The following is a 24996-nucleotide window of genomic DNA, read 5'->3' as shown; positions in this document are numbered from 1 at the left end:
TGTTAGGGATTTTGTCCAGAGGCAGAGCTCCCCTTCATGGTCGGTTTAAATGTTGCCATAGATATTTAAAATAATGGAGACATGAATGAAAAGGGATACAAACACAGAATTTTTAGTCACATCAGACATGTATAACTTTTGACATACAAACATATTCACAGAAATTTGACAAATCGAAAAGAGCTGAAACGGCTTTTTTTCTTTGAAAAGCCACATGCACAATATTCAAAATAAAATAGCATGCCTCAAACAGGCATGTACAGTACGCACACCTCAGAACAAGAACTCACATTAAAAATTTAAAATGCTGACATACATGGTCACATGATGTGTACACGTGGTAGTGAAGTTATTACTGATGACTGTAGGTTTTTATAAAGTTATGATTTAGTGTTGAAATCCTTCAATGCATCGACAGGAAATATACTGGACATCACATGGCCACGTTTTAAAAACAGACATGCATACATTTTCTCATGAGATGTGGGTTTTGTTTTTTTCCTCTTTTCTCCTCCCAAACAAAATATCTGGCAGTCGTTCTCTGAAATTCCTCAATCTCCTCGGGCTCAAAATCCAACAACTCCAAACAGAGGCAGTCAAAGTATACCGCATCAACAAAAAGGGACCAGCTGCAAAACAAACCACAACCAGCACTACAGAGGGCCTCACAGCAACACGTGCCAAAGCATGCAAAAGAAAACCAAACCAAAACACACACACAAAAACAGAACACACACACACACTCTAGTGCCACTAAAGGAAAACATCACTTAAAATGATTCTGCCCTCTGTGCAGTGTCTTATTGTTACTCGCCACCTGTTGGCTCAGCGTCTGGACTTGGCGTACACGGAGCTGTACGCGCTGTCCACCTTTGGACAGAAGCGCTTGGTGTGAACTTTGGCTCCCGTGGCTCCACAGAGAGGACACACGTATTGTCGCAGATAGGGACACAAGACATCTCCAGCCTGGTTCTTCAGCCAGTGGGATCCGTACACCAACTCAGATTCTCCGTTGTGCTTGCAGAAGCTGCAGAACATGCGCTCAGGAGGAAGCGCTGGTAACCCCGGGGGCTCCGGTGGTTTGAAACGACTCGTCTTGATGCGGTCTTTGGGGGCCCGGGAGCCCGTGGCTTTAGGCCCTTGTTTATAATCCACATCTGTTGAATCAGCACGACTGAAGTTGGGTGCGAGCCTCATACCATCGGGCAGGCGCTGAGGAGCAAAGAAGCCAGGATGTAGTGACTCATGGAGGAGAGCACGGGAGCCCGTGGCTTCATGCCCTTGTTTATAATCCACACCTGTTGAATCAACACGACTGAAGTTCGGCGCGAACCTCAAACCACCAGACAGGCGCCGAGGAGCAGAGGAGCCAGGAGGTGGTGATTCATGGAGGAGACCGGTCGCACACTCCGCTCCCACAACACTTTGGTCAACTGCGTCAAGGCGCACAGACACCTCAGTCTTAAACACATCATCCGTGTTTGAGTGCAGGGCAGAGGGTGCTGGTGTTGCGGGTTCAGGTGCGTTGTTCCCAGCCATGATCTCTCTGATGATGTCGGATAGTCCCATGTAGTCTCTCCAGGGCTGGAAACTTTTGCTGTCCGATTCCATGACGCGCGGCAGGTGATGAAGATCCCAAACCATACCGTTCACTCTAGCTCTTTCTTTTCCGTCTTATCTACGAGTCTAACCCTCAGCAAGGCAGTCGAACTGTTGAGACTGTAATAACGGCGTAAAGGACGGCAGACAGACGGCGCCGGGTGCGCGTAACAACGCTTTGATTGGTAATTAAGTACAAATGGTGACTGACGACGGACACCCTCCTCAGTGCGCCTGCAGCCAATCACAGGAGTCAATTACGTTTAATCTCCGCGTGCACAGCTACCGCTTGTTCAAAGTTGTCGCCACCTAATTATTGTATCCAACTGTTTAAAACATTACTTTAAAAGGAGGTAAGTGTTCAAATATTGACAGCGTCCAGCACAACAATACACTAAAGAGACATGAGAAGTGCACACACATCACTCAGTCACTTGCACCAATGGACCACAGAGCACCAACTCAATTCAGTTACCTTTGATGTTTCTCCATCAAAGGTTGGTGGAATTAGATTTGTGTCAATATTTTCAAACACGTTTCAGGAAGTAAAAAAAAATATTTTAAGTGTCACACTCAAGTGGAAGTACTAAAGTATTCAACGTTCTTTGTACTCATGTATTGCAAGTTTATTTTATAATTTACTACTCAAGTACTGAAAGTAGAAGTATTGAGTTATGTAGTTATTAAAGACAGCAGTCAAAAGTTTGAATATCATATTGTTTATACACTTAACAAAAGTATGAACGCAACACTTGTTTTTGCTCCCATTTTTAGTGAGCTGAACTCAAAGATCTAAAACATTTTCTATATACACAAAATCGCCATAGAAGGCCACTCTGAAATGTTCAGTTTTGCTTTATGGGGGGGTTGTAGATCAGGTTGTTGATTGTGGCATGTGGAATGTTGGTCCACTCCTCTTCAATGGATATTGGCAGGAACTGGAATCATCCCAAACATGCTCAATGGGTGACATGTCTGGTGAGTATGCTGGCCGTGCAAGAACTGGGATGTTTTCAGCTTCCAGGAATTGTGCACAGATCATTGCAACATGGGGCCATGCATTATCATGCTGCAACATGAGGTGATGGTCGTGGATGAATGGCACAACAGTGGGCCTCAGGATCTCGTCACGGTATCGCTGTGCAATTAAAAATGCCATCAATAAAATGCACCTGTGTTCATTGTCCATACCATAACTCCATCGCCACCATGGGCCACTCGAGCCACAACGTTGCCATCAGCAAACCACTCACCCACACGATGCCACACAACGCGCCAGACGCCATTGATTGTGAGCATTTGCCCACTCAAGTCAGTTACGACGTCAAACTGCAGTCAGGTCGACACCTCGACGAGGACGACAAGCATGCAGATGAGCTTCCCTGAGACGGTTTCTGACAGTCTGTGCAGAAATTCTTTGGTTATGCAAACCGATTGTTGCAGCAGCAGTCCGGGTGGCTGGTCTCCGACATTCTTGGAGGTGAACATGCTGGATGGGGAGGTCCTGGGCTGGTGTGGTTACACAAGGTCTGCGGTTGTGAGGCTGGTTGGAAGTACTGCCAAATTTTCCGAATCGCCTTTGAAGACAGCTTATGGTAGAGAAATGAACATTCCAAGCATTCCAATTGCACGCTCCCTCAAAACTTGCGACATCTTTGCCATTGTGCCGTCTACTTACTACTGGTGGGCAAAATGTTAGATACATTTTCAGTACTTCTGTGCAGCAGATGTTTCTCACCTGTGTGCAATGATTCGCCATTACATCAGAAGGGACAGAGATAACGTTATGCACAAAGTTCTGTTACACATTTCATAGATTCAAGATTTTTATTTGTTATTTCCTCGTAGAGCCAAATTAAATTACTTTTCTCACAGTTCCACCAGCTAGCTATGAAGATGTGTAAAAAGAACAACATAATGACAAAGTAGTGCAGAAAACAAATCTGATAATGAAATTAGAATAATGAAAAAGCCTTTTTACAGTAATATAGACGTTGGGGGAAGAGGAGAGCAGCAGGAGAGCCAAGTGTCTCATCACAGTTCAGGATTCTAAAAGCATAGAGAAAATACACAAAAATACATTTCAAAAATAATTACCTGTGAAACATCCTGCTGCAGCCTTGTAGTGGAGGAGGTTCAGTTTCTGTTTCTTGTGACTCTGGATCAAAATGTAAGGAGCTGCAACGAGGCTGCTAAATGCTATAACCTTAGCCGCGAGCTGCCAGCGCTGTTTTTAGGATTGTAGAGTAGGAATGCTCTTGGTAGCTGACCAATCACATGACAGAAACTGCTCGGCTGAGCAGAGGCAGACTGAGGGGAGAAGTAGACGGGCTCTTTCTGCAGAAACTAGGAGGACCTCTATAACTCAGATTTTTAGTCCAAAAAATCCACTCTACCCCACCTTTAAAAACCACCACATTTTGATTCAATAGTCCTTAGGGCGTGTGTTATTACTACTATTACTTTTGTCCCCGTTTTTACTGTTGTAATGCAGCACTGTTTTTCACTGCTGTACACAAAAAGGTAAGAAAACGGTGACTACATAGTATAAAATATTGTATCCTGCAGTCAGTCATAGTTAGCCACTGAGAGCAGAAGGCACATGTATTTGTAGTGAAATAGCAAACAAACAGCAACACAAAATTTCACTGTGATCAAATTAAGTCCAACTGGGAATGGAAAACAATAATAATGCAGTGGAGTAAAAATATATTTAGCCTTTATTTTAAATAGAGAAAATAAGGTACAATATGATTCTTTAAACAAATTAACATGGTATTAAAATGACCAGTCCAATTGTGAAGCCAGTGGAGGGTCCTCTATCCCTTCTGTACTACTGTGCCATGTCTCTGACTGCTTATCAACCTTTCTGGATCTAAGGGAGAAAAGGAGAGCCAGAGGTGGTGTTTGTGTGTGTGTGTGTGTATACATACATACACACACAAACAAACTTCTAAACAAACCCTCAAATTAGTTTGAATTTGACTGACCTGCAGCTGTGTGAGAGATTGAGGGCAGCATAGAGCTCAGGAGTGCTAGGAGTTGGAAGTCCAACTCTCCCCTCGTGTAATACAGAAAGCATAGCTGACCCTGACTCTGTGGACGACGGAGTAATGGGAAGACAGCCAGATATGCTGCTGGGGCCCAAACCTGTGAAATCTAGAGTTAGATGCATGATGCTTGTAAGGTTTTTGTAGTGCAAACATTTCACTGCATTAAAACATTGACTTCTTACCATTTCACCCTTTATTTACATGAGTACTTACTCAGAGCAGTACTCTCTCTTCTCTTGCTGCTTGGCACTCCTTTGCCAAACAGAGGTGAGTCACACAAATACTTCTGCTTCATGAGACGGGCCCTCTGCTGCTCAAAATCACAGCGCTGTAGACAATAAAATACAATTCACACATTAATATGTATCCTTATACATTAGAGGTACATTATGTAGGAAATATATTTAGTCATAGAATGACCATGTGTCAGCAGAGATTATGGAAACGTGAAGACTAAAAAGGCCTCGCTACCCCTCAAAAACATGTCAACAAGGAGAGACGCAAAATGTGGAGATGCATTTGATGCTAGGAGACCAGTGAGAGCAGCCAGGCATTTGAAATCTACGGCAGAGTATTCGGGCCACATTGAGAAAAAACAAACTCACAGACTTTCGAGAATAAAGTCGTAAATTTTACAAGATTAAAGTTGTAAATTTACTAGATTAAAGTCGTGAATTTACATGAATAAAGTCGTAAATTCACAACTTTAATGTCATAATATTGTCGGGAATAAAGTTGTAATATTCTATCCTGTTGTTATAGAGGAGGAGAGTTGTTATGGGGGCTGTGGAGAATTTCGTGGAATTGTACTTTAGGCCCTCGTTTATAATCCACATCTGTTGAATTGAAAGGTTTCACAAACAAGGAGATACTTAATCTTTTGGCACATCAGCATCACATTGTCATAAATATCAGGACTATGTAAGAATATGCAAGAAAATGCATCTTTTCCACCGAAAATTGCTACTTTTGTGGAGGGGTAAATAGCTGGAACTGATTGACTGCAGGGTTATCAGTGGATGCATCAATGGGCCATTCACAGCAGTTTTAATTTCTCATACATTAAGACTTTATTCTTACGTTCTGTGAATTCTTTTCTCAATGTGGCCCTTATACTCGTAAAAAGCAGATGACGGAGTGAAGGACAGGTAAGCAATTGATTTTCAGCCAACATTAACCCACTCTCTCATTCTATTGTTGCATCATGAGATAATTCTCCACTGCTATGACTCTTCTGGGAGCAGACCAAATTTCAATTTCCACCTGTTGCCGACACACAAAAATGTACATGGTGATGTGCTTGAACACCGTGGAAGTGCAGCTCCTTGTTACTTCAGAAACTGTCTCAAGTCTAGGAGGAGGTGGCAACAACATCCAATAATTTGAATGTGGAGTCCAGCAATTGTTTTGAATGCCAACTTCCACAGTTTGACATATTTTGCAAATAACCTCAAGGATCAGTCTGTGATTAATCACTGCACACAGTTCCACTCACAACAGCTGTTACAATCCCCGGCCTGACCTCTGATGTAATCCTTCCTCAACCTGCCACTATATTTTCTTATCAGCAGGGACCTCCAAGTCTGTGACAAAATAATCCAAGCAGTCTTCGACAGCAGCCTCTGCTTCACCGTGTTCTCACCTCACGGCTCAGTCGGATGGCAGCATCTGTGAAGGACTGCCTCTCTCTTTCAAAGGTTCTCCTCTGATGATTTAGCTCTGCCCACCGCATCTGAAGACGCTCCCACTCTTCCAAAAAGTATGAATCAGCCAGTTCAGATGGGACAGGTGAGGCAATGCTCCCCTAGAGACAGGAACCAGAAGATCAACTAACATGCATGCAGGCAAGTGTGTGGGGTGGGTGCACAACAATGAATTATACCTGCAGCAGTTGCTGTTGTAATCTGACAAGCTGTTGACTCTCTCTTAGCTCAGTCTCCAGCTGAGCCAAGAGTTTATCATGGTCAGTACCAACACCAGTGTGACCTACATTCAAGAGGAACCACATATTGACTAAATCACTTGAACTTGAATATATCAATCATTGGCTTTGGCAGAAAGATCGGGGTGGGGTTACCATCAGATATGATGTCTCCCAGTCTCCTTTGCAACGTCCTCCAACTCTGAACCACTCCTCCTGTCACATGGTCACCAAGCACCATCTCAGCTTCATACAAGGATTTGTCGTCATTTGGTGCCTCATCCTGCTTATCCACAGAGTCCGAAAGGGTCTGTTATATGAAATTTAACATGCTTTGAGATAAGGTTTGCTGTGATTTGATGCAATATGTTTGGACTTGATTCAAGTTCTTGTGAAAACAGTCATGTATTTATGAGTGAACCTTGAGAGAAACGTAAACATCTACATGTGAACTTGTGAAAATTGAAACCTCTAAACCAGGGCTTTTAAACTCCATTGGGGCCACAGAGCATCTAATCTGGCCAGTAGGGGCCAGTCAAGAGAAAAAACTATTTATTTGGGGTTGCCAAGATGAGCTCAAAATTATATCACAATATTCCATGATGCTATTGCAATAGATAGATATTTCTCAGAATTTCAAAACAAAAGTATCCATGGAATGCTATTCACAATAAAAATGTATTAATGATGCTAAATTACTAAAAAAAAAAAGTTATAAAGTCTCTTCTTTTCCTTACCTGTTCCATGTTGACTCTGAGTGCATGAAGCAAAGTGGTGAGGCTGTGACGCAGCTTCATCGCCTCTCTGAGCTCTGCTTCTCTGCGCTCCAGCATCACACGTAGTGCTGCCTCTTCACGTCTGCAAGGATGGGAAAGCAAGCGGAGATGATCGGAAATGGATAAAGAGGAAAGCAAAGATCAGATTTTGCTCAACAACTATATCCAAATTACTTTGCAGCAGACTTGATTGACTTGATGGGCTGCTCTCTTTTGCCTCGGCCTGCAGGTGGACAGTTCAGCACCTCTATGGCTGGGCAGAAAAATGCAGGATGGTAGATTTGAGTGGACTCTGACTATAAATACACAAACTGCTGGATTGTCTATTGTGTGGATGAGTGCGTCTCACAGGCTCCTTTCTCCTTGTGTCTGACTGTGAACTGAGACAGTCGCTCCTTCAGTCTGTTGCTGTGTTGCTCTCGACGCCTCAGCTCTGCCTGCAGCTGGTTACCACGCAGCTGCAGATGGTTGCACTAGCAAGCAGACAAAATATGAGTTGTGTGTGCGCATGGGGAGTATAATTATTATAAAAAGGTGGTCAGGTACTCATGTATTCTTTTATTACTTTTTTTCGCTCACACCTCAGCATGTCCTGGAGTCTGGCCACGTGCTCGTCCATCTCTTGCAGTTGCTCCTACAAAAATCAGTAAAAAAAAAAATTCCTCATCCTATAAATTAGCAGCATTAGGTACACAGGACAATTAATAAAGTGTCAGGAGATGCACCCAGTGTAGCCAGACAGTCAAGGTTTGACAGTGTCCTTTCTTTTATTTCAAATGATTCTGGTCATTCTCCGCTGATCTCTAGCATCAACAAGGTATCTTCACTCAGAGAAGTGATGCTCAATGGATGTTTTAAACCCTCCAGATAATTGTTTGTTGACATCCAAGAAAACCAGCAGTTTCTGAAATACTAAGACACTGAAATCACCTTTCTAACCCCATTCTGAAGCTTGGTCGTCTTGACCACGTCTGCAAGAGTAAATGCATTAAGTGGATGCCATGCCATTGGTTAAACAGACATTTGTGTCAACACTGCAGTTGAACAGGTGGCCAGTGAGTGTTTACCCAGTTTTTAACTCACTCTGAGTAAGTCTTCCTGCTCCCTGTGCTCCTCCCGGTCAGTCCACCAGGAGGCACTGTGAGAGACCTCATTCAGAGGATTGGGGCTGGGATCCCTGAGCCGAGAGGAGTCTGTAGGAAAGGAGAGAAGCAGAAACAAACTATAAAAAGAAATGGTCATAGAGTGAAGTGCCAGATGTGACTAAAAAAGGGTGCTTTTATTTCCAGTATCAATGTCTGCAGTGTTTTGAGCAGTTTAGTTTAATTGGTATGTACCTGAATACTCCTGGTGTCTCCCAACTCTACTCAGGCCAAACCTAGAAGCCATCTGGATGCAGATGGGACAAAGGGATATAGTTTACCAAGCTTCTTTTCTGTGCTAATGTTTTGCTTCAATAATTAAAATGGCAAACCTCACTCACCTCACACACCATTGGTAACAAAGGATCAGTTCACAGGGATGTTTGTACGACCTTATCTTCCCTTCCTCAGACAGGTTCTTCCTCTTTCACTGCCAGGTGATGGCACTTCCACTAATTACCACAGACAAAAGCTTAGAAGATGGAAGCATCACATGGTTTGAAATGGTACAGTTGATCTGCTTCCAACCAAACTAAGGGGTTTTCGATTATAATTATATTGGGTTGTTTCATAACAAAACATATGCATGATGGGAGGGGAAGACCTAATAATCCCCAAAGAGAGTTAAGGTGATTTTATTTTTAGATCAGCATACAAAAAACACTTCTGTGGTGTGTAAAACCACATCCAATTTCAAAATTCTCAGAGATGAACTATTTCAAAAGAAGAAATTAAGCAAGCTCAAAACAAATTGCAGTTTCTTTAAAGTAATATATTAGTTTAATTTAAAGTCACTAATGGGAGTAATGTGTTATATGACACATCAGTGAAGTGACAGCGAAGTTAGACGTCCTGACACAGGCTCCTTTGACAGGCATTCAATTCATACTATGTTCACATTGAGACATAAAGCGATGTTGTTTGCATATTCTTCTTGTGAGTCGGCTAATCATCCATAACTGATGGCTTTTAAGTCAAAGGACAAGAAATATTCATGTATTCTCTTCCACTTAAGCTATGTTCCCACGTTGTGACTTCCAGAGTCATGGGAGCCCCAAACTGCAATCTATCATCACTTAAAAGCCCATTATAGATCAACAAACCACATTAATTAAGCCATTTCATGTCTAGAGGTCAACCAGTTAACATTTATTGTAGCAGTGTTGTCTAAGATCTCTGTTCTATTACAGTTTGTTTGTTTTTCAGACTTACAGAGAGAAACATTTCACACTGCATTTACATCTACATTCACTTCACTGGAGTTTAATCTAAACCCAGTCAGCACATTCGTATTTCTCTGGAAATCAAAGAACCCAGAGAGGCACAGTGTGGAAGATTTTGGTGAATACGTTTCCATTTGGCAGAAATGGAATATAAAATGGTGTGTTTTTTTAAACACCATTTTGAGTTTTGAAGATAACTTCAGGCTATCATAGGTTCTACTACATGCTTGAGTAGGAAGGGTGAGGTGAGCGATAATCAGCTGCAACATGCAATTTCACAAAATACGTTAAATCCTACACACTGTACCTTTTAAAAGAAAAAGACACTTGACATTGTTAATTTCAACAAAAGCACTGATATTTAAAAAGCACATACCACATTCAATGTGTTCAAAATTAATTTAATCAAACAAGGCTGCCCACAGAAGCAATGTTAAGAAAAAGAATTACCAACAGTAGTGACAATTTTGGTTGATTGGAGCAAGATTTCAGCTTGGAAATAAGTTAATGCAACAAGTCACTGCAGCACTATCCATTAAATACAAATATTCAAACCGGTTTATCAGTCCAAATAGTGTGAGGCCTTGATGTGTTTTATTATTATTTTCTTAAATTAAAAGACATGAACAGAGAAGCAACCTTTGACAAGCTGTTCAGTATGTACAGAAGGGCGGGGTGAATGGTTAATCAACAATCACATGCCCTGCACTGAAAGGATTAAAAGTCTGCTCAATGTTGTTGTAGAATAGTAGTAACAGCTTTACATTCAACACAAATATAAGAGTAGCATCAAACACCCATCCGTTTTAGCTCAGTAGTGATCAGTACATTAGTTGGCCACATGCACAGTGTTTCTGTTTTGTGAAGATAAGATACTGTCCCCAATTCAAGTGAATGAAAAATTGCACTCCACTGTGTGTGCGTGTGTATATATTCTGCACTTGGTTTAATAAGTGTTAATTATTTGCCTGTACCACACAGAATACAGGAGGAAGTTATACTTTCAGTGGTCTGTCACATGGACTGCCTTGCAGTAAATGGAGACTGGACGTGTTAAGCACTAGGTAAACCAAGACCAGCTTAATCATTAGTCAGGCTAGTGTCAATACCAACGTGTAGAGTTTGGCCCTGCTTTAATGTAACAGATGCGAGTTATGATACCATTAGTTCTGGCAAACACAATGGACCCCGCCCCCAACCCTCAAACCCACCCCAACCACCCCCCACCCCCATCTGTCCATCCCTCTGTCCCTGTCATCCATCATTCCCATGTTGTATCATCCCAAGAAGAGCTGGTGGATCCACAGAAACACGTAGAAGCGAAGAAAGCCTTCATAGGTTTCTTTCTGTGGAGGACAGTGAAAGACGGTTCATACACTAGTAAAAACAACAAATTGTGAAAAGGTCTGTCTCACTGACAGGAAAACACCATTGTGGCTAGAACCATTAAAATTTTGTTAAAGGAATACTTTACTGATTTGCATTTAGCTTTGTATTACTAGAATAAGGGTAGCATTTGTGAAAAAAGTGTGCTTCCCAATCTCAGTTTCCCCTGAGTTATAATATATCTTCATCATCATTCTTTTCTTTGTTCCGTGCCCACCAGTGACACTTGGTCCTGTTAGTGTTAGCAAAGATGGCGGACACTGTTTACGACTCAGGGGAAACTGAGGTTGGGAACCACAATTTTTCAAAAATAATACCCCTATTCTAGTAATACAAAGCTAAATATGTGAAGTATTCCTTTAACAATCTACACAGAGGAATTTTATCATTTATCAAAAATAATATTCAACAAATATCGCCTATTTAGTAAAGTAATTATTAAATTCATTGGTTTTGCACAGCTGTAATTGATACATAATTTGATTTCATTTAAATTGCATCTGAAACAATTATGCAATTGTTTGATTGACAAAAAGTGTGTTATTATATCTAATAATTTGTTATTTTGTTTTTTACCCTGTCTGACTGTACAGTTGTGTCTACTGTTCATGCGTGTGTGTGTCTGTGCAAAAGACAGGCAGAGAGAATCAAAGCGGTACTACCACAGCTGTAAGATGAAATGAAATTTGAACTGTGAAATGTGGCAATCAGTGTTTGCATTGTAGTGGTGGCTACAAACCATATAGGTGTGAGAATACCAAGGGCGTAGGTTTGGTTACAAGACTGGTGGGGATGCTTTAGGTATAGCTCTCTCCCGTCTCCTCCTTCACTTGATATTTCTGTGTGATGCATTCAGCGATGCTCGTAAAAATCCGCTCGCTCACTGTCGCTCTCCTCTCACAGCATTCCCACACATGGGCCCTGTCTCTAATATTGGTAGGGACAATCTGGCTTTATATAAATATTGGTGGGGACATGTCCCCACCCTCCATATGCAAACCTACACCCTTGGAAAACACTGTAATACTGCATCAAGTCAGAGGACATGAGCTGAGGTGGCAGCTTTTCATGCATCCAGGGACAGGTTGCATTTGAGTGAGCCTAAACCGCCTAAGGATGTGGACACATTGGGTGTGTTCAGACCCAATTGGATCTCTTAGGCTTTATCCACACTGAAACAGTTAACTTTCTTGTCTTTTTCATGCTTGAAAAGCTTTCCAAAAACACAGTGTCGTTTCCGAGAAAATGTCTTCATACACATGTAAAACACTGTCACAGAAATATACAAAAAATGGAGAGGAAGATGTAGAGCATGCAAAACGATGCTGGCCCCAACACAAGGTCTGAACGGGGTCTCAGAAACCTTGGTGGCCTTTGGGGTTCTATAGTGCCTCCCTGATTTAAGGTGTTTTAAGGTATTCTAAACTGAATGTGAAGGTGTAGTTACAGTCGTCCCTAGTATTATCAATGATACAGCTTATCTCCCCAGCTGGTCCCTCCACGATAAAAAGGCAGGCCTACCTCAGAACAGGGAGCAGGACTTTGGTGGTCTAAAGGGATTATCACTGGAAGGAACCCCCATCAGGAGAGGATCCTTGGAGGCATTCTGCAGACAGAAGTTTCTCAGCTCAGCAGCAGCCTGCGACACCTGCAGAGCCAGACATGATGGCAGTGTGTGTGTATGTCACAGATAAGATTGTGATTGTGAGATTTCCTTTGGGTCACTAATAAGAAATGTGCAGCCTTTTACATCACATTTCAACAATTTAACAATGTGGGATATAGCCTATGACACTGATTTGCCGGCTTCCTGCAACAGCGTGAGTAAAATGACCATAATCACACATGTTGGCTTTGACGTGCAACCAGCTGTGTGGAAATAAAAGAAAACAAATCAGGCGTCTGTAACCTTTACAATACAGTAATAAATATGACCAATAAATTAATTTGGACTGGATTGATTTGCTGTAGTAATCTGTCTCTCACCAACCTGTCTACCTGCATGACGGTTCATTATGATGATTGATGTTTTCATACAGGTGATTTAGAAATGGTGTGGTCAGTATCAACAAAGCGTACGTACGAGGTATCTTTAAATTGACAAAAAAAAAAACGTTTTAAATCCACAGTAAAAGTTACAGATATGGCAGTAAAAATAGTCAAATATATGTATATATATTATCAGTTATATTATGCATTTATTTTATTTGGTGAAGTAGGAGGCAATGGTTTGTTTATATTCAAAAAATAGGTCCTTATATAAAATGTTTGGGAGAATTTACAGTCAATGAGAAATCAGGACTGAATGATTTAAAACATTTAAATTAGCAAATCACAGAATCTGCCATTTGATTCTTCACTTTTTGCCTGTCAAAAGTTCATATCCTTACAATAGAATAATAAGTAGTTACAGTTGTGATGGTGACTTATGGTTATGAGGTGCCGTTTGCAAAGTGGCTCAAGCTTTAAATAATGTTAACATTTTGACACATTTAGCTCCAAAGTGTTTAAGAAAGTGTTGTGAATTTTTTTAAAAGCTTTTGTTTACATTTACGCCAATATTTGTTCACTTGTGCATATATTAAATAGTTAGGTCTAAATGTTAAATGTTACACCTAAATGTTAAATATTATATCTATAAATAAATATATAAACTCAAAGTCTGACCATCTCAAGCTTTTATGTTGGAGCTTCCGGTAACCGGATGTGTGAATTTGCATATTAGCTAAATATTTAGTTTTACCCAGAACATTTATATTTATATGTAACATTTAGATTTAAATATAATATTTATATTTAACATTTATATTTGACATATAGATTTAGCATTTATATTTAACATGTAATATTTAGATTTCATATTTAACATTTAGGTGTAAAATGTACTATTTAGATTTAATATTTAACATCTGGGTGTAACATTTAATATTTAGATTTAATATTTATGTGTAACATTTAATATTTAGATGTAATATTTAACATTTAGATGTAATATTTAACATTTAGGTGTCACATTTAATATTTAGATTCAACTTTTTAATGCATGTAAGTTAACAAATTTTGGGGTGAATGAGGAAAACGTTAGCGTTAAAATACACTTTTTTAAACATTGTTTGAAGCTAAATGTGGCAAAATGTCGATGTTATTTTCAGCTTGAGCCACTTGACATGACCTGACGTCAAACTGTTACGTGGACTAAAACTGACACTTGTGTTTTGTTTTGGGTTGTTGTTGTTTTTGCATAACATTTGCAAGCAGCTGTGCAACGCATGCATCCGCGTTGTCTCGTATTCACAGTAAAATGCTGCTCACCTGTGTCTTTCACATAACTGACACTACAGACGAAGTGGAACTTTGACAAACACGAGTGACACTTCTGTGGGTTCGCACGCACTTTACAGCGGCTGCGACTTCCCAAAACAGACGGCGACGGCGACAACACGGAACAAACTTGTTCCCACTGGTATCTGCGCTTTACCCCGCCCGGGAGCCACTGTGTGCCCTTAGTGTAACTTTGTACAACACTTGTCCTTCCCCCCGAGAAACAAAACTGCGAAAACTCTGTCGTGACAACAAGAGTTTTTCAATCTCCGCCATTCAACGCCTTGCTGTCTTCCGTGTTTGTGTGTCAATGTTGAGGGGCTCGTACCTTGATTCTCCGGATACTGGCCTCTAACCGGAGCTGCTTCACGGCCCTCTGAGCGATAATTAAGTTGTTGCTGGCGTTGTTGTTGGACATGATGATGGCTGATTTTAGGACTGTTTAAGACAACCGCGCAGGACCGAGCGAAAAATAATTAAGTCCCCAACTGCACTAAAACCAAACCCTAAACCCGAGGGGAAACAGTGGTCACCAAGTGGCCCGCCCCCTCTGCGTCACCCAGCCATTCTATTGGGCCCTGAGCTTGTCAATTGAAACGTGAACCAGACGACACGCCCCCTCGTACACGCTGATCATTATTATGAGTTTCCTAGAGAGCAGAACAGGAAGTTAAATTGTGACCTTCAACAGAGCACTCACCTCAGTAGAACAGAATAGAATAGCATAGAATAGAATCTGGCCATTCTCCTCTGACCTCTGTTATCAACAGGGCATTTTCACTCGGAAAACAGATGCTCACTGGATATTTGCCTTTTTTTTTACCATTATCCATACACTCAGATCAGCCCACCTGGAACCAGCAACAATGCCACATTCTAAGTTTAATTAAATCAACATTTGTATATATTTTTGTACTCCTGCTCAAGTGTATGTGTACCTAATATAGTGACTAGTTACTGTATATGTAGTTTTTCTTTTGTCGGTCGTTTGTTCTACATTAGATGACTCTGGTAGTGGTCTTATTGCCTTTGTAGCAAGAAGACCCTGGTTCGAGTCATGGTTGGAACAAGGGCCTTTCTGCATGGAGTTTGCATGTTTGGGTTTTCTACGGATTCATCCGGCTTCCTCCCACAGTCCAAAAACATGCAGGTGTGAGTGGATGGTTGTTTGTCTCTATATGCGGTCCTGTGATGGACTGGCGAACTGTCCAGGGTGTACCTGGCACATTGCCCTATGTGATAATGGATGGATGGATATATGGCTCTGTATCTTCTCCCTAACATGGGAGTGGGTTGTGTCCAGTTGGTTTTCTTTAGCAGTCATCTTCATGAATAGTTAATTTAAATTAAGTGTGGTGTTATAGGCATCAGGCGAGAAAGCACTCACAGTGGTGAGTGACAATGACATGATTTGATTGTGAGATGATTACAGGGTGTGAACATCTTTATGTTATTAAAATATTAAATTGGTCATTTATCATTGTTATAAGCCACATATCATATGAGAGAGAGAGAGAGAAATACACGTAGATCATAAACTAGAGAAATCAATCAGTGAGTGCAAACCTCCATCAAAGCCACTCAGTTTCCCACCGTGTCAATGCTCTCCTGAACTTCATCTGTACCTGAAGCACCAGCCTATAATTTCTTCCGCATGCCTGACATACATCCTCAAACAATAAAGTCTAAATTCATCATTTACATTCTGACTGACTGAGAACCTTCATACACATTTTTCTTATGTTGATATTCCCTGAAGATGAAACTACAATTTGACAGTTAGTAAGGAAAGACAAACATTTCAGCTCAACGTCACACCACTCAGTTTCTACGAATTCCTGTGACATAATTGTTGCGACATTACACCAAATCAATCACTCAATTTCAGTTTTTTCAGAAGAAAACTCAGGAGATTAAGATGAATCCTCGGGATACAGTTTACACAAAAACAACCTCAATTCAAATTGAGTTATAAAGAACTTTATTTGTTCCTAAAGGAGCAATTTAGAAGCAGACGGAGCAAAAAACCCAGCAGAAGAAAAGTGTTGGCACCTTAATTTGAATGTTTTTTTCATTGTTTAATTATAGTTATTATACCGCTAATACACATAATGTGTTTAGACTTAATCATTCACAGTAAGATAATTTTTAATCAAAGTAAAACATTTGCTATTTATGCATGAGTAAAATAATTCTATTACAAAATATTAGTTCACTCAGACGATTTGTCCCCTGTAGATAAAGCAGAAAAAAAGTGTAAATATGGTTATTCATTCTGTATCTATCCATGCGATGACACATCATTGCTGAGACCTGTGCATGAATCATACTCACAAGCAATTGGTCCAATGGTGATGGGGTGCAGAGGAGACGAGCTGGAAACAGAGCGCTGTGTCCTACTTCTGCAGTACTGTGTAGAAGATGGGGATAACATACCATCAAAACCAGTATTAAAGGTACAATATATGGGGTATTTAAAATGACCATTATATGTCATCAAAGAGGAAACGTGCTAAATTGAAATACTGGCTTGACAGAAAACAATGGTACATCACATACAACCTATGTAAGGTGACAGTGATAACTTGCTGTTGATGAAGTGAAGTGCATGACTTACTGGGGCACAGCGAGAGTTCCTCTGGTCACACAGGCTGAGGCTGCAGTGAAGATAAACATGTCGGTATTCACCCTGGGTCAGGAACAACAGGGCAGAGAAACGAGCCTGGTGGGATGACCCATTCTCAACCACCATCACCAGCCGCTGGTCAGTGGGACACCTGGCAATGAGGACAGAGCAAGTCATTAGGGCTATTGTACATCACCATAACCTTGTCCATTATCATCCACATAGAATCTGCCAAAGATGAGGGGGTCATTTACTTGTTCGGATGAGAAAGTATTTTGTGGAATTGTTGGGGTTTGATGAGTGAGTGGTGAAGCAGTCCTCCAGAACCACTGCAAAGCTTCGATCGTCCACAGAGACGCCCACGTACAGAGGTGAGCCCACCGGAAGAGAGATGAGGCCTGCTGGATAAGGCTTACTGAAGTTGGAGTTGCGGAACAGAGACATGGAGCTTCTGACTTTGGCACCAGTGCCTGAGAGGCCAACTCCTTCCCTGTCAGGTAAGTATGACGTAAAGAGGATTAGCCGCAACACAAACGCATTCTGTTCATTGTGGATTATCTAAGGCCTCTTCACATCTATCCTTGCAGAGTTTCTGGTTCCTGTGCTGCTCTGGTTCATCACTGTGTATTTTAAACCATAATTAGAGAATACATGGAGGGACTGACGTGGCAGTGATGTAGTGTTCAGAGAGTCCAACAACATGAACAACATAAGTAACTTTCCAAATTGTAATTTTTTTACATTTGTAAATGTGAGTAATGTTATATTAAAAAAAGGGCTACTTACTGCAGGAAGGGTCTGATAGCCACATTCATACTGGTATCTGTTTCCAAGGGATATGTACAGGAGACTGGAAGTCTCACAGGTTGGGCAAAGGATCCGTTTGGTGGGTATATAAACAAATTGTTGGAGTAGATAACATGTGTGCGGTTGGTCTGAAAGACAGGGGCCCAAATTATTAGTTAGTTGAGGCTTATAACAGTTTGAGTATTGGCATTTAGTTGGTTTATGGGCTACAACAATTGCGTAGCCTTAAGACCCACTACGATGAAAATTTAAAATGAAATGCTTGTCACTCTCCACCGCCCAATTCTTTTTTCCCCCCTTTTTCTTTATGCATTATAAGCTCCACCTCAACGCAGACCTGAACAACCAGTTAGGTAGCTAGCATTCAAAACATAGAGTCAATGGCTCGATTTGGATGAAAGTTAGTGATATTTAAGGTAATATGGAGAAGAAAGGATGTAGCCAGACATCCTAGACTAGGATTAGCCATACAACGGAAAAGAATGGAACAACACAACATGTCTGTGTAAATTCTCTTTCCTCCAAGTCATAGTTATCCAAAAGTCACTGAATCGTTAGTAACTGGACTTGTGGCTTTCTTGAAGATGTTTCACCTCTCATTCAAGAGACTTCTTCAGGTCTGAAAGCTGGTGGTGAAACCTTTCAAGACTGAAGCTGCTTTTGGATGAGAGGTGAGATGTCTTCAAGAAATGTCATATTGTCAAGTTGCTATTGATTCAATGACTTTTGAACAACACCACATGTTTTATACACAATCACGCTTACAGACAGAATGAGGTAATTAAGTCCATACCCTCATGGTGTTTCCACAGGCACCTGCCTGAGCCTCCACTTCATACCAAACTACATTATCACGCACTCTGACCCAGGAACAGTTACGGACGGCCAGATTTCCAGAGAGTGGGTCCAAACCAATGGATGTGGTGGCAGCCATATTCAGCCCGATTTGGATTTTATCAGCGCCACAAATAAGCTGTTCATTTGTCGCTGGAGGCCGTACTACAAAATAAATAAAGACACCAATTAAAAGTGTGCACAAAAAAGATAAATACTAAATGATACCGAGATAAAAAAAAAACAACATCTATAAACCTTCACCTGCAGGAATAGTTAATTAACTGTATTACATTGTACCAACATGTTTTTTTTTTTAAAGACGTAAACGTACATTCACAAACAACACTTGCATCTTCGCTGTGACCACAGTTGTGGACCCCAAACCCTCGATGTCTGCAGTGTGTTATGGACGGTTCTCTTCCTGAACAATTGACATCATCCAGCCAGATGGGTCCAGTGCCTCGTCCAAAGGCAGCGCTCTGCAGTGCTGAACGAGCCCTGCCACAGTCCAGCTGTCTGCACACCACGTTAGCATCGTTCAGGTCCCAGTAATCATCACACACTGTCCCCCACTGTCCATTATAGAAGAGCTCCACTCTGCCAGAGCAGCGGTTGTCAGAGTTGACCAGCCTCACTGGTGAAGCAGCTTCAACACATGCAGCATGATACAGTTGATTAGGCACACAAGTGAAAGACAGAGCTCAACAGGACAATTATTCTGTCCTCATGTTTGGAATGAGACTACGTTTGTCCTTTTAAAGTGACAAATACTATTGACAGTCAGTAAGACGGCGAGACATCACTGACTTTTGCTGTGTAAATCAAATTTACCTTCACAGACCACACCAGCGTCCTCATTGTGATTACAGTTGTGAGATCCAATCCCTTGGTGGGGGCACTCTGTGAGCTTTGTCTCGTTGCCTGTGCATCTGACATCGTCCAACCAGATAGGTCCTCGTCCCTGTCCAAAACGTGCATTTGTTGGTGCTGACAGGACCCTGCCACATCCCAGCTGTCTACAAACCACCTGAGCATCCACCAGGTCCCAGAGATCATCACACACTGTCCCCCACTGTCCACGCAGGAAGATCTCTACTCTGCCAGAGCAGGAGCTGTTTCTTCCGTTCACCAGGCGGACCTGTCCCTCAGCTGTTGTGATGTTGTTCACTGTTGTTGTCGGTGCATGGGCGGTGTATGTCGGTGTTGTTTCCAGCGGAGGATATGTGTTTCCACTTGTCTGGGTGCTGAACCGAGTGAGTGACGCTGGTTCAGACGTGGTTGAAGAAATGTCAATTCTGCTCACCTCTGTTATCAAAAGAAAGTCAGACTGCATTGACGCTGTGCCAGAGAATCTTTTTTGCTTACATTGTTACTTGGATTTATGAAAAAGACAATAGAATGTTGTTCACTAGGCAACAAAACAAATGTAAAGTTGAGGGGAAATTCAATGCGTTCATAAAATGTAAACATACCTGTACAGTAGGCATAATTGCATGAGACTGGTTTCACAAGTTTGTAAACGTAGTAGTTTCTGTAGCAGAGCTTGACATGGATGAACCTCGGTGAATTACAGTATGAACACCTAGATCCAAATTCACGCTTTACAATTTCACCGGGCCTTGTGGGATGAGCTTCTTTCATCCAAATTTGAGCTGCAGTTCCACATCCATAGCGTACACATGTCTGGGGAATTTGAGCACTGTTTGACCCCAGAAAGAAGCGATACCAGCCTTGCCAGTCAACATCTCGATCACAGCGGTTGTCGGGTTCTCTATAACTTGTTGAGCGCCACTCGTCATGCAGTGCAGTGTAGTTCTCACAAGGGTCAGCACAGCGGGCAGTCCCATTATTGCTGATGCAGTCCATGCCTAAAGGGCAAACGGTGTTTCCACAACTAAACTGGACTGATTGGGAAGAGAGGCGAGATCTGGAGGTGGGGGAAGGTACCAGGCAGTCGAAAGAGCCTAGTGTGTTATGGCAAACTTGATCTGGTGCACATGGTGACTCTGGGAGTGAGCACTCATCGATGTCTACACAGCCACTGTCGGATGACCAGTGATATCCTTGGCTACAGCAAGATGAGTCACTGCAGCGTGTCACATCGTAGCAGGTGAGACCATCACCTACAAAACCATCTTTACAGACACAAGAGGGGAACTGATGGGCAAAGGTGTCTCCTCTGTCTCCTGACTCCAGGCACATGGCTTCATCATGACACGCATCACAGCCGGTGACTTCTAGCCCTGTGAAGTACAAAGATGGTTTGGTTTTGACCCATGATATGATTTCATATTTTGGTTTTACATCATAAATAACAAAGCATAACATTTTTTTGCAAATATATAACTGACAGAAAACAAATCATACACATCTACACAGATTTATTTCACACAACACAAGCATTCACACACTTGTTTCCTTGGTGGAGGTCTGTTCCTGGTTGGTCTGATCCACTGGAACATAGGTGCCTCCATTTGTGTTGGTTCTGAACTGAGTGGCCGCAGATCTGCTCACCTCTGTTATCAAAAGAAAATCAGACTGCATTGATTCTATCAGAGAATTTTATTTCTTAAATTGTTTCTTGAATTTACGAAAAAACGACAACAGTATGTTCACGAGACAACAAATCTTAAATGTAAGGTTGAGGGGGAATTCGATGTGTTCATAAAATGTAAACATACCTGTACAGTAGGCATAACTGCATGAGACTGGCTTCACAAGTTTGTAAACGTAGTAGTTTCCAGAGCAGCGCTTGACATGGATGAAGGTCGGCGAACGGCCACAGTCTACACAGTGAGTTCCAACTTCACGGTTTACAATTTCACCGGGCCTTGTGGGATGAGCTTCTTTCATCCACATTTTAGCAGCAGCTCCACATCCATAGCGTACACATGTCTGGGGAATTTGAGCACTGTTTGACCCCAGAAAGAAGCGATACCAGCCTTGCCAGTCAACATCTCGATCACAGCGGTTGTCGGGTTCTCTATAACTTGTTGAGCGCCACTCGTCATGCAGTGCAGTGTAGTTCTCACAAGGGTCAGCACAGCGGGCAGTCCCATTATTGCTGATGCAGTCCATGCCTAAAGGGCAAACGGTGTTTCCACATCTAAACTGGACAGATTGGGAAGAGAGGCGAGATCTGGAGGCGGGGGAAGGTACCAGGCAGTCGAAAGAGCCTAGTGTGTTATGGCAAACTTGATCTGGTGCACATGGTGACTCTGGGAGTGAGCACTCATCGATGTCTACACAGCCACTGTCGGATGACCAGTGATATCCTTGGCTACAGCAAGATGAGTCACTGCAGCGTGTCACATCGTAGCAGGTGAGACCATCACCTACAAAACCATCTTTACAGACACAAGAGGGGAACTGATGGGCAAATGTGTCTCCTCTGTCTCCTGACTCCAGGCACATGGCTTCATCATGACACGCATCACAGCCGGTGACTTCTATCCCTGTGAAGTACAAAGATGGTTTGGTTTTGACCCATGAAATATATGAAACTGAATGATTTTTTTGCCAAGTGAGAAACAGTGATGGCCTCACAGTACAAATGAGCCAACTATCTGGAGGCAGGATATCAGCTGGTCATGCATGGACATGCATAGATTTACAATTGCTGTCAAAAATTCAGTTATTAAGAGAACATTCTGAGAATTTGCATATAAATATACATATATGGAGATATAATATGTAGATATATATACAGTAAATTGTCCAGACTGCACTTATGTGCAAAGTTTTGGATATTTTTATGCATGCGAAGTTGTTGCTCTGAGTGATATCTGGTACAAGTGTGTGAAAGTCATTTCTTACATTACAGAATTACACAAATCAGTAACATGTGCAATTAAAGGTGAGTGTGATTTTCTGTTTGAATACCACAAGAACAGTACAATAAATGCCTGGAATAAGCGTTCAAGATTTTGCATCGAAATAAAATGTCATCTAAAATTGAAGAGTCACATTATGAATGTGTAGGATAACGTTCAATCCTCGACGACACAATGTCAGAATGCTTACCTGTGGTGGTTCCTGTGAGAAACTGCAGAATAAAAAGCAAGAGCAAACTCCCGGGCCTTCCCATTTTCGACCACGTCCAAGACAAAAACCTACTGAAAACAACACAAAACAAATATGAAGATCATACCTTCAAATTATGATGACGAAGCAATGTCTTACTTTGCCAGTCTTACCTTGGATAGAGTGTGGGAGGTGAGTGAGAGCATGAGAATTTATAGGCCCGTTTCCTTGCGTAGAACAATAAGACGCTAAAGTGGGTTTAATAGCACTGTTTCAACATGACCTCAAAATAGTTAATAATTAATCATTAATGACAGGAAGGGATCAAATGCAAACATAACTGGCACCAAAACAAAGGCCGGCGACAATATATTTTATTGGGTCTTCAATCATTCTTCTGTCAGAATTGAAAAGGCTGTGGTGAACATAAGTTCACATAAGTTTGTATGCATTTCTGTGCAAATAACCAAAGTGAGCACAAACATTCTTCTTCTCTCTCTCTCTCTCTCTCACACACACACACTCAGTTTTGACTGTGTGTTACCTCGCATCATTCATTTGTTTTGCATGAATTCCTATGAAGTGTATGCAAATTGCAGACCATTGCAGAGTGGTGTATGTTTTGATTAATATTAAACATCTGATGAAACTGGACACTCTAAATTGACCATAGAGTGTGAATGTGAGAGTGGATGGTTGTTTGTCACAGTAGAAGGTGAGTGAGTACACATCTGATGACATCACATGAATTAACATTTGTAAGAATGCATCTTTAAACAGGCACTGGATGCTTGTTAGTCCAATCTCATGGTTTTTCTTTTTTATACACACAATGCTTTGACTTCGTTTTTTTGGAATAAATTCAAACGACTTTATGAAGATAAGAGCAGTCCATTTAGAAATGAAACTGAAGAGAACAAATATGGGTGGAGGCTGACTTCTCCCCCCCTTGTTTTCTTAATTTGATTCATTGGCTTTTAAAATATTGACAATCTTTAATCGCTCTTTATGATTATTAACCGGAATCACTGTGCTATTGTAAGAATTTCTTGGCTATCGTGTAATATTTCTTAACTTGCTTCCCCATTCATTTCTATTATTAATGCAGGGTAAATGGTTGACTCAGGGCTAAACTGTACATGGAAAATGCCGATAAGTGTTTTTATGATCCTGATAGTGAGTGACAAGGCATTTCAAACAGACCCTTAAAGGGGATGAAAGTCACTTCTATTCATATACAACCTTTAGTGACGCACATAGAAACATCAAGAATCTTTTTCATACCTCCCAGAGTCCATTTGATTCAAATAACCACCAACCAAAAAAGCACAAAACATTAGGGGAGGTTTCTGAACTTTGTCATATATAGATGTTTTTATGTGGCCGGTGAAAAACATCTGTCCATGTTGAGTGATGATCTTTATGAGGGCTTATAATAATACATTTTTTTATATAGCAAATATCTCAAAACAAAGGTTACAAAGGGCTTCACATATAAAAACACAAGTTAAAAGACTCAACAAAAAGAAACACAGTAGTCAAATAAAAGAATCATTGAAATATGAGCACAACCATACGATGGGGTGTTAGGGCCACATTGAGAAAAAAAAATTCAAAGACTTCGAGAATAAAATCATAAATGTACGAGAATAAAGTCAGAATATTATAACCGGTTTTATGAAATTTAAATAAGTGTCATATTCCTGTATTTCTGTCCTATGCACAGGTTTGCACTTACACAAATAGAACATGGACATAAATTCAAAAACATATCGGACGCCAGTGTCAAGATGTTAAACCTGGGTTTATATGCTCTGTACTGACTGCAGCAGCCCCCTCACACATAAGGGCCTGCGTGCCTCAATGATCCCGAGAGCTATGCCAGCCGGAGTTCATTACACTCCTGCCACGGTCACCCATGCTGGACAGGTCAAGGGGTATAGGCCAGACAAAATGTAAAAAAGCGCTAGCGTAGAAAAAAAGACTAGTTATAGTAGCACCGATGATAAGAAGCCGAGAAAAAACCCGTCATGGGAAAGGAAGGGCCTCCACATGGGGGGCTTATGACGCAAGGCAGTGAAAGCTGGAAGGAAGCTGCAAAGCCAACTCCCCTTCTGACACCCGATACAACTATAAAGATAGGTACATGGAAGGCCTAAAAACAGCTGGAGAAGGGACACAGAAGAGGAGATGAGGAGTATAAGCAACAACTGGCATGGCGTAAGAAAGAAGGCCCAGAGACAAGTCCAATGGAGAAATATCATTGGTGACCTATGCTCCGA

At 41.4% G+C, this 24996-nt stretch overlaps 4 protein-coding genes across 7 annotated transcripts; all 4 read right to left on the bottom strand.

Moving 5' to 3' along the window:
• Window positions 1-86: 86 nt before the first annotated feature.
• On the bottom strand, window positions 87-1892 carry nanos3 (nanos homolog 3). Its single transcript, XM_044028411.1, has one exon. It carries the CDS (start codon window positions 1642-1644, stop codon window positions 826-828), a length of 819 nt encoding a protein of 272 aa, XP_043884346.1. The 5' UTR covers window positions 1645-1892; the 3' UTR covers window positions 87-825.
• Window positions 1893-2302: 410 nt separating this feature from the next.
• Window positions 2303-10919, bottom strand: si:ch211-286b5.4 (afadin- and alpha-actinin-binding protein B). 3 transcript variants are annotated; one of them, XM_044028408.1, is made up of 13 exons: window positions 8833-10919; window positions 8687-8738; window positions 8433-8542; window positions 7915-7983; window positions 7699-7822; window positions 7524-7602; window positions 7311-7431; window positions 6730-6883; window positions 6535-6638; window positions 6295-6456; window positions 4866-4980; window positions 4590-4758; window positions 2303-4474 (listed from the first exon to the last, which is right to left on the bottom strand). In XM_044028408.1, exons 1-13 carry the CDS (start codon window positions 8842-8844, stop codon window positions 4378-4380), a joined length of 1368 nt encoding a protein of 455 aa, XP_043884343.1. In that variant the 5' UTR covers window positions 8845-10919; the 3' UTR covers window positions 2303-4377. The 3 variants fall into 3 exon arrangements, with proteins under 3 accessions (XP_043884343.1, XP_043884344.1, XP_043884345.1); XM_044028409.1 differs by having other exon boundaries at window positions 4590-4749; XM_044028410.1 differs by having other exon boundaries at window positions 8842-10919.
• Window positions 10920-12621: 1702 nt separating this feature from the next.
• si:ch211-286b5.5 (uncharacterized protein LOC100003596 homolog) lies at window positions 12622-14961 on the bottom strand. Its single transcript, XM_044028406.1, has 2 exons — window positions 14750-14961; window positions 12622-12748 (listed from the first exon to the last, which is right to left on the bottom strand). Exons 1-2 carry the CDS (start codon window positions 14837-14839, stop codon window positions 12623-12625), a joined length of 216 nt encoding a protein of 71 aa, XP_043884341.1. The 5' UTR covers window positions 14840-14961; the 3' UTR covers window position 12622.
• A 1424-nt stretch (window positions 14962-16385) lies between these two features.
• Window positions 16386-22911, bottom strand: LOC122770438 (deleted in malignant brain tumors 1 protein-like). Of its 2 annotated transcripts, none has more exons than XR_006360523.1 (13): window positions 22888-22910; window positions 22715-22806; window positions 21373-22146; window positions 21103-21207; window positions 20164-20934; window positions 19523-19996; window positions 19023-19337; window positions 18648-18853; window positions 17834-17982; window positions 17302-17537; window positions 17039-17198; window positions 16756-16831; window positions 16386-16653 (listed from the first exon to the last, which is right to left on the bottom strand). XR_006360523.1 is itself a non-coding variant. In XM_044027291.1 (13 exons), exons 2-13 carry the CDS (start codon window positions 22776-22778, stop codon window positions 16634-16636), a joined length of 3351 nt encoding a protein of 1116 aa, XP_043883226.1. In that variant the 5' UTR covers window positions 22779-22806; window positions 22888-22911; the 3' UTR covers window positions 16386-16633. The 2 variants fall into 2 exon arrangements, 1 of the variants encoding a protein (XP_043883226.1); XM_044027291.1 differs by having other exon boundaries at window positions 17039-17202; window positions 17305-17537; window positions 22888-22911.
• Window positions 22912-24996: the final 2085 nt, after the last annotated feature.

This window comes from Solea senegalensis, linkage group LG6 (assembly GCF_019176455.1).
Source record: "Solea senegalensis isolate Sse05_10M linkage group LG6, IFAPA_SoseM_1, whole genome shotgun sequence".
Lineage (NCBI taxonomy): Eukaryota > Metazoa > Chordata > Actinopteri > Pleuronectiformes > Soleidae > Solea > Solea senegalensis.
This window is presented reverse-complemented; position numbering and strand designations above follow the sequence as displayed.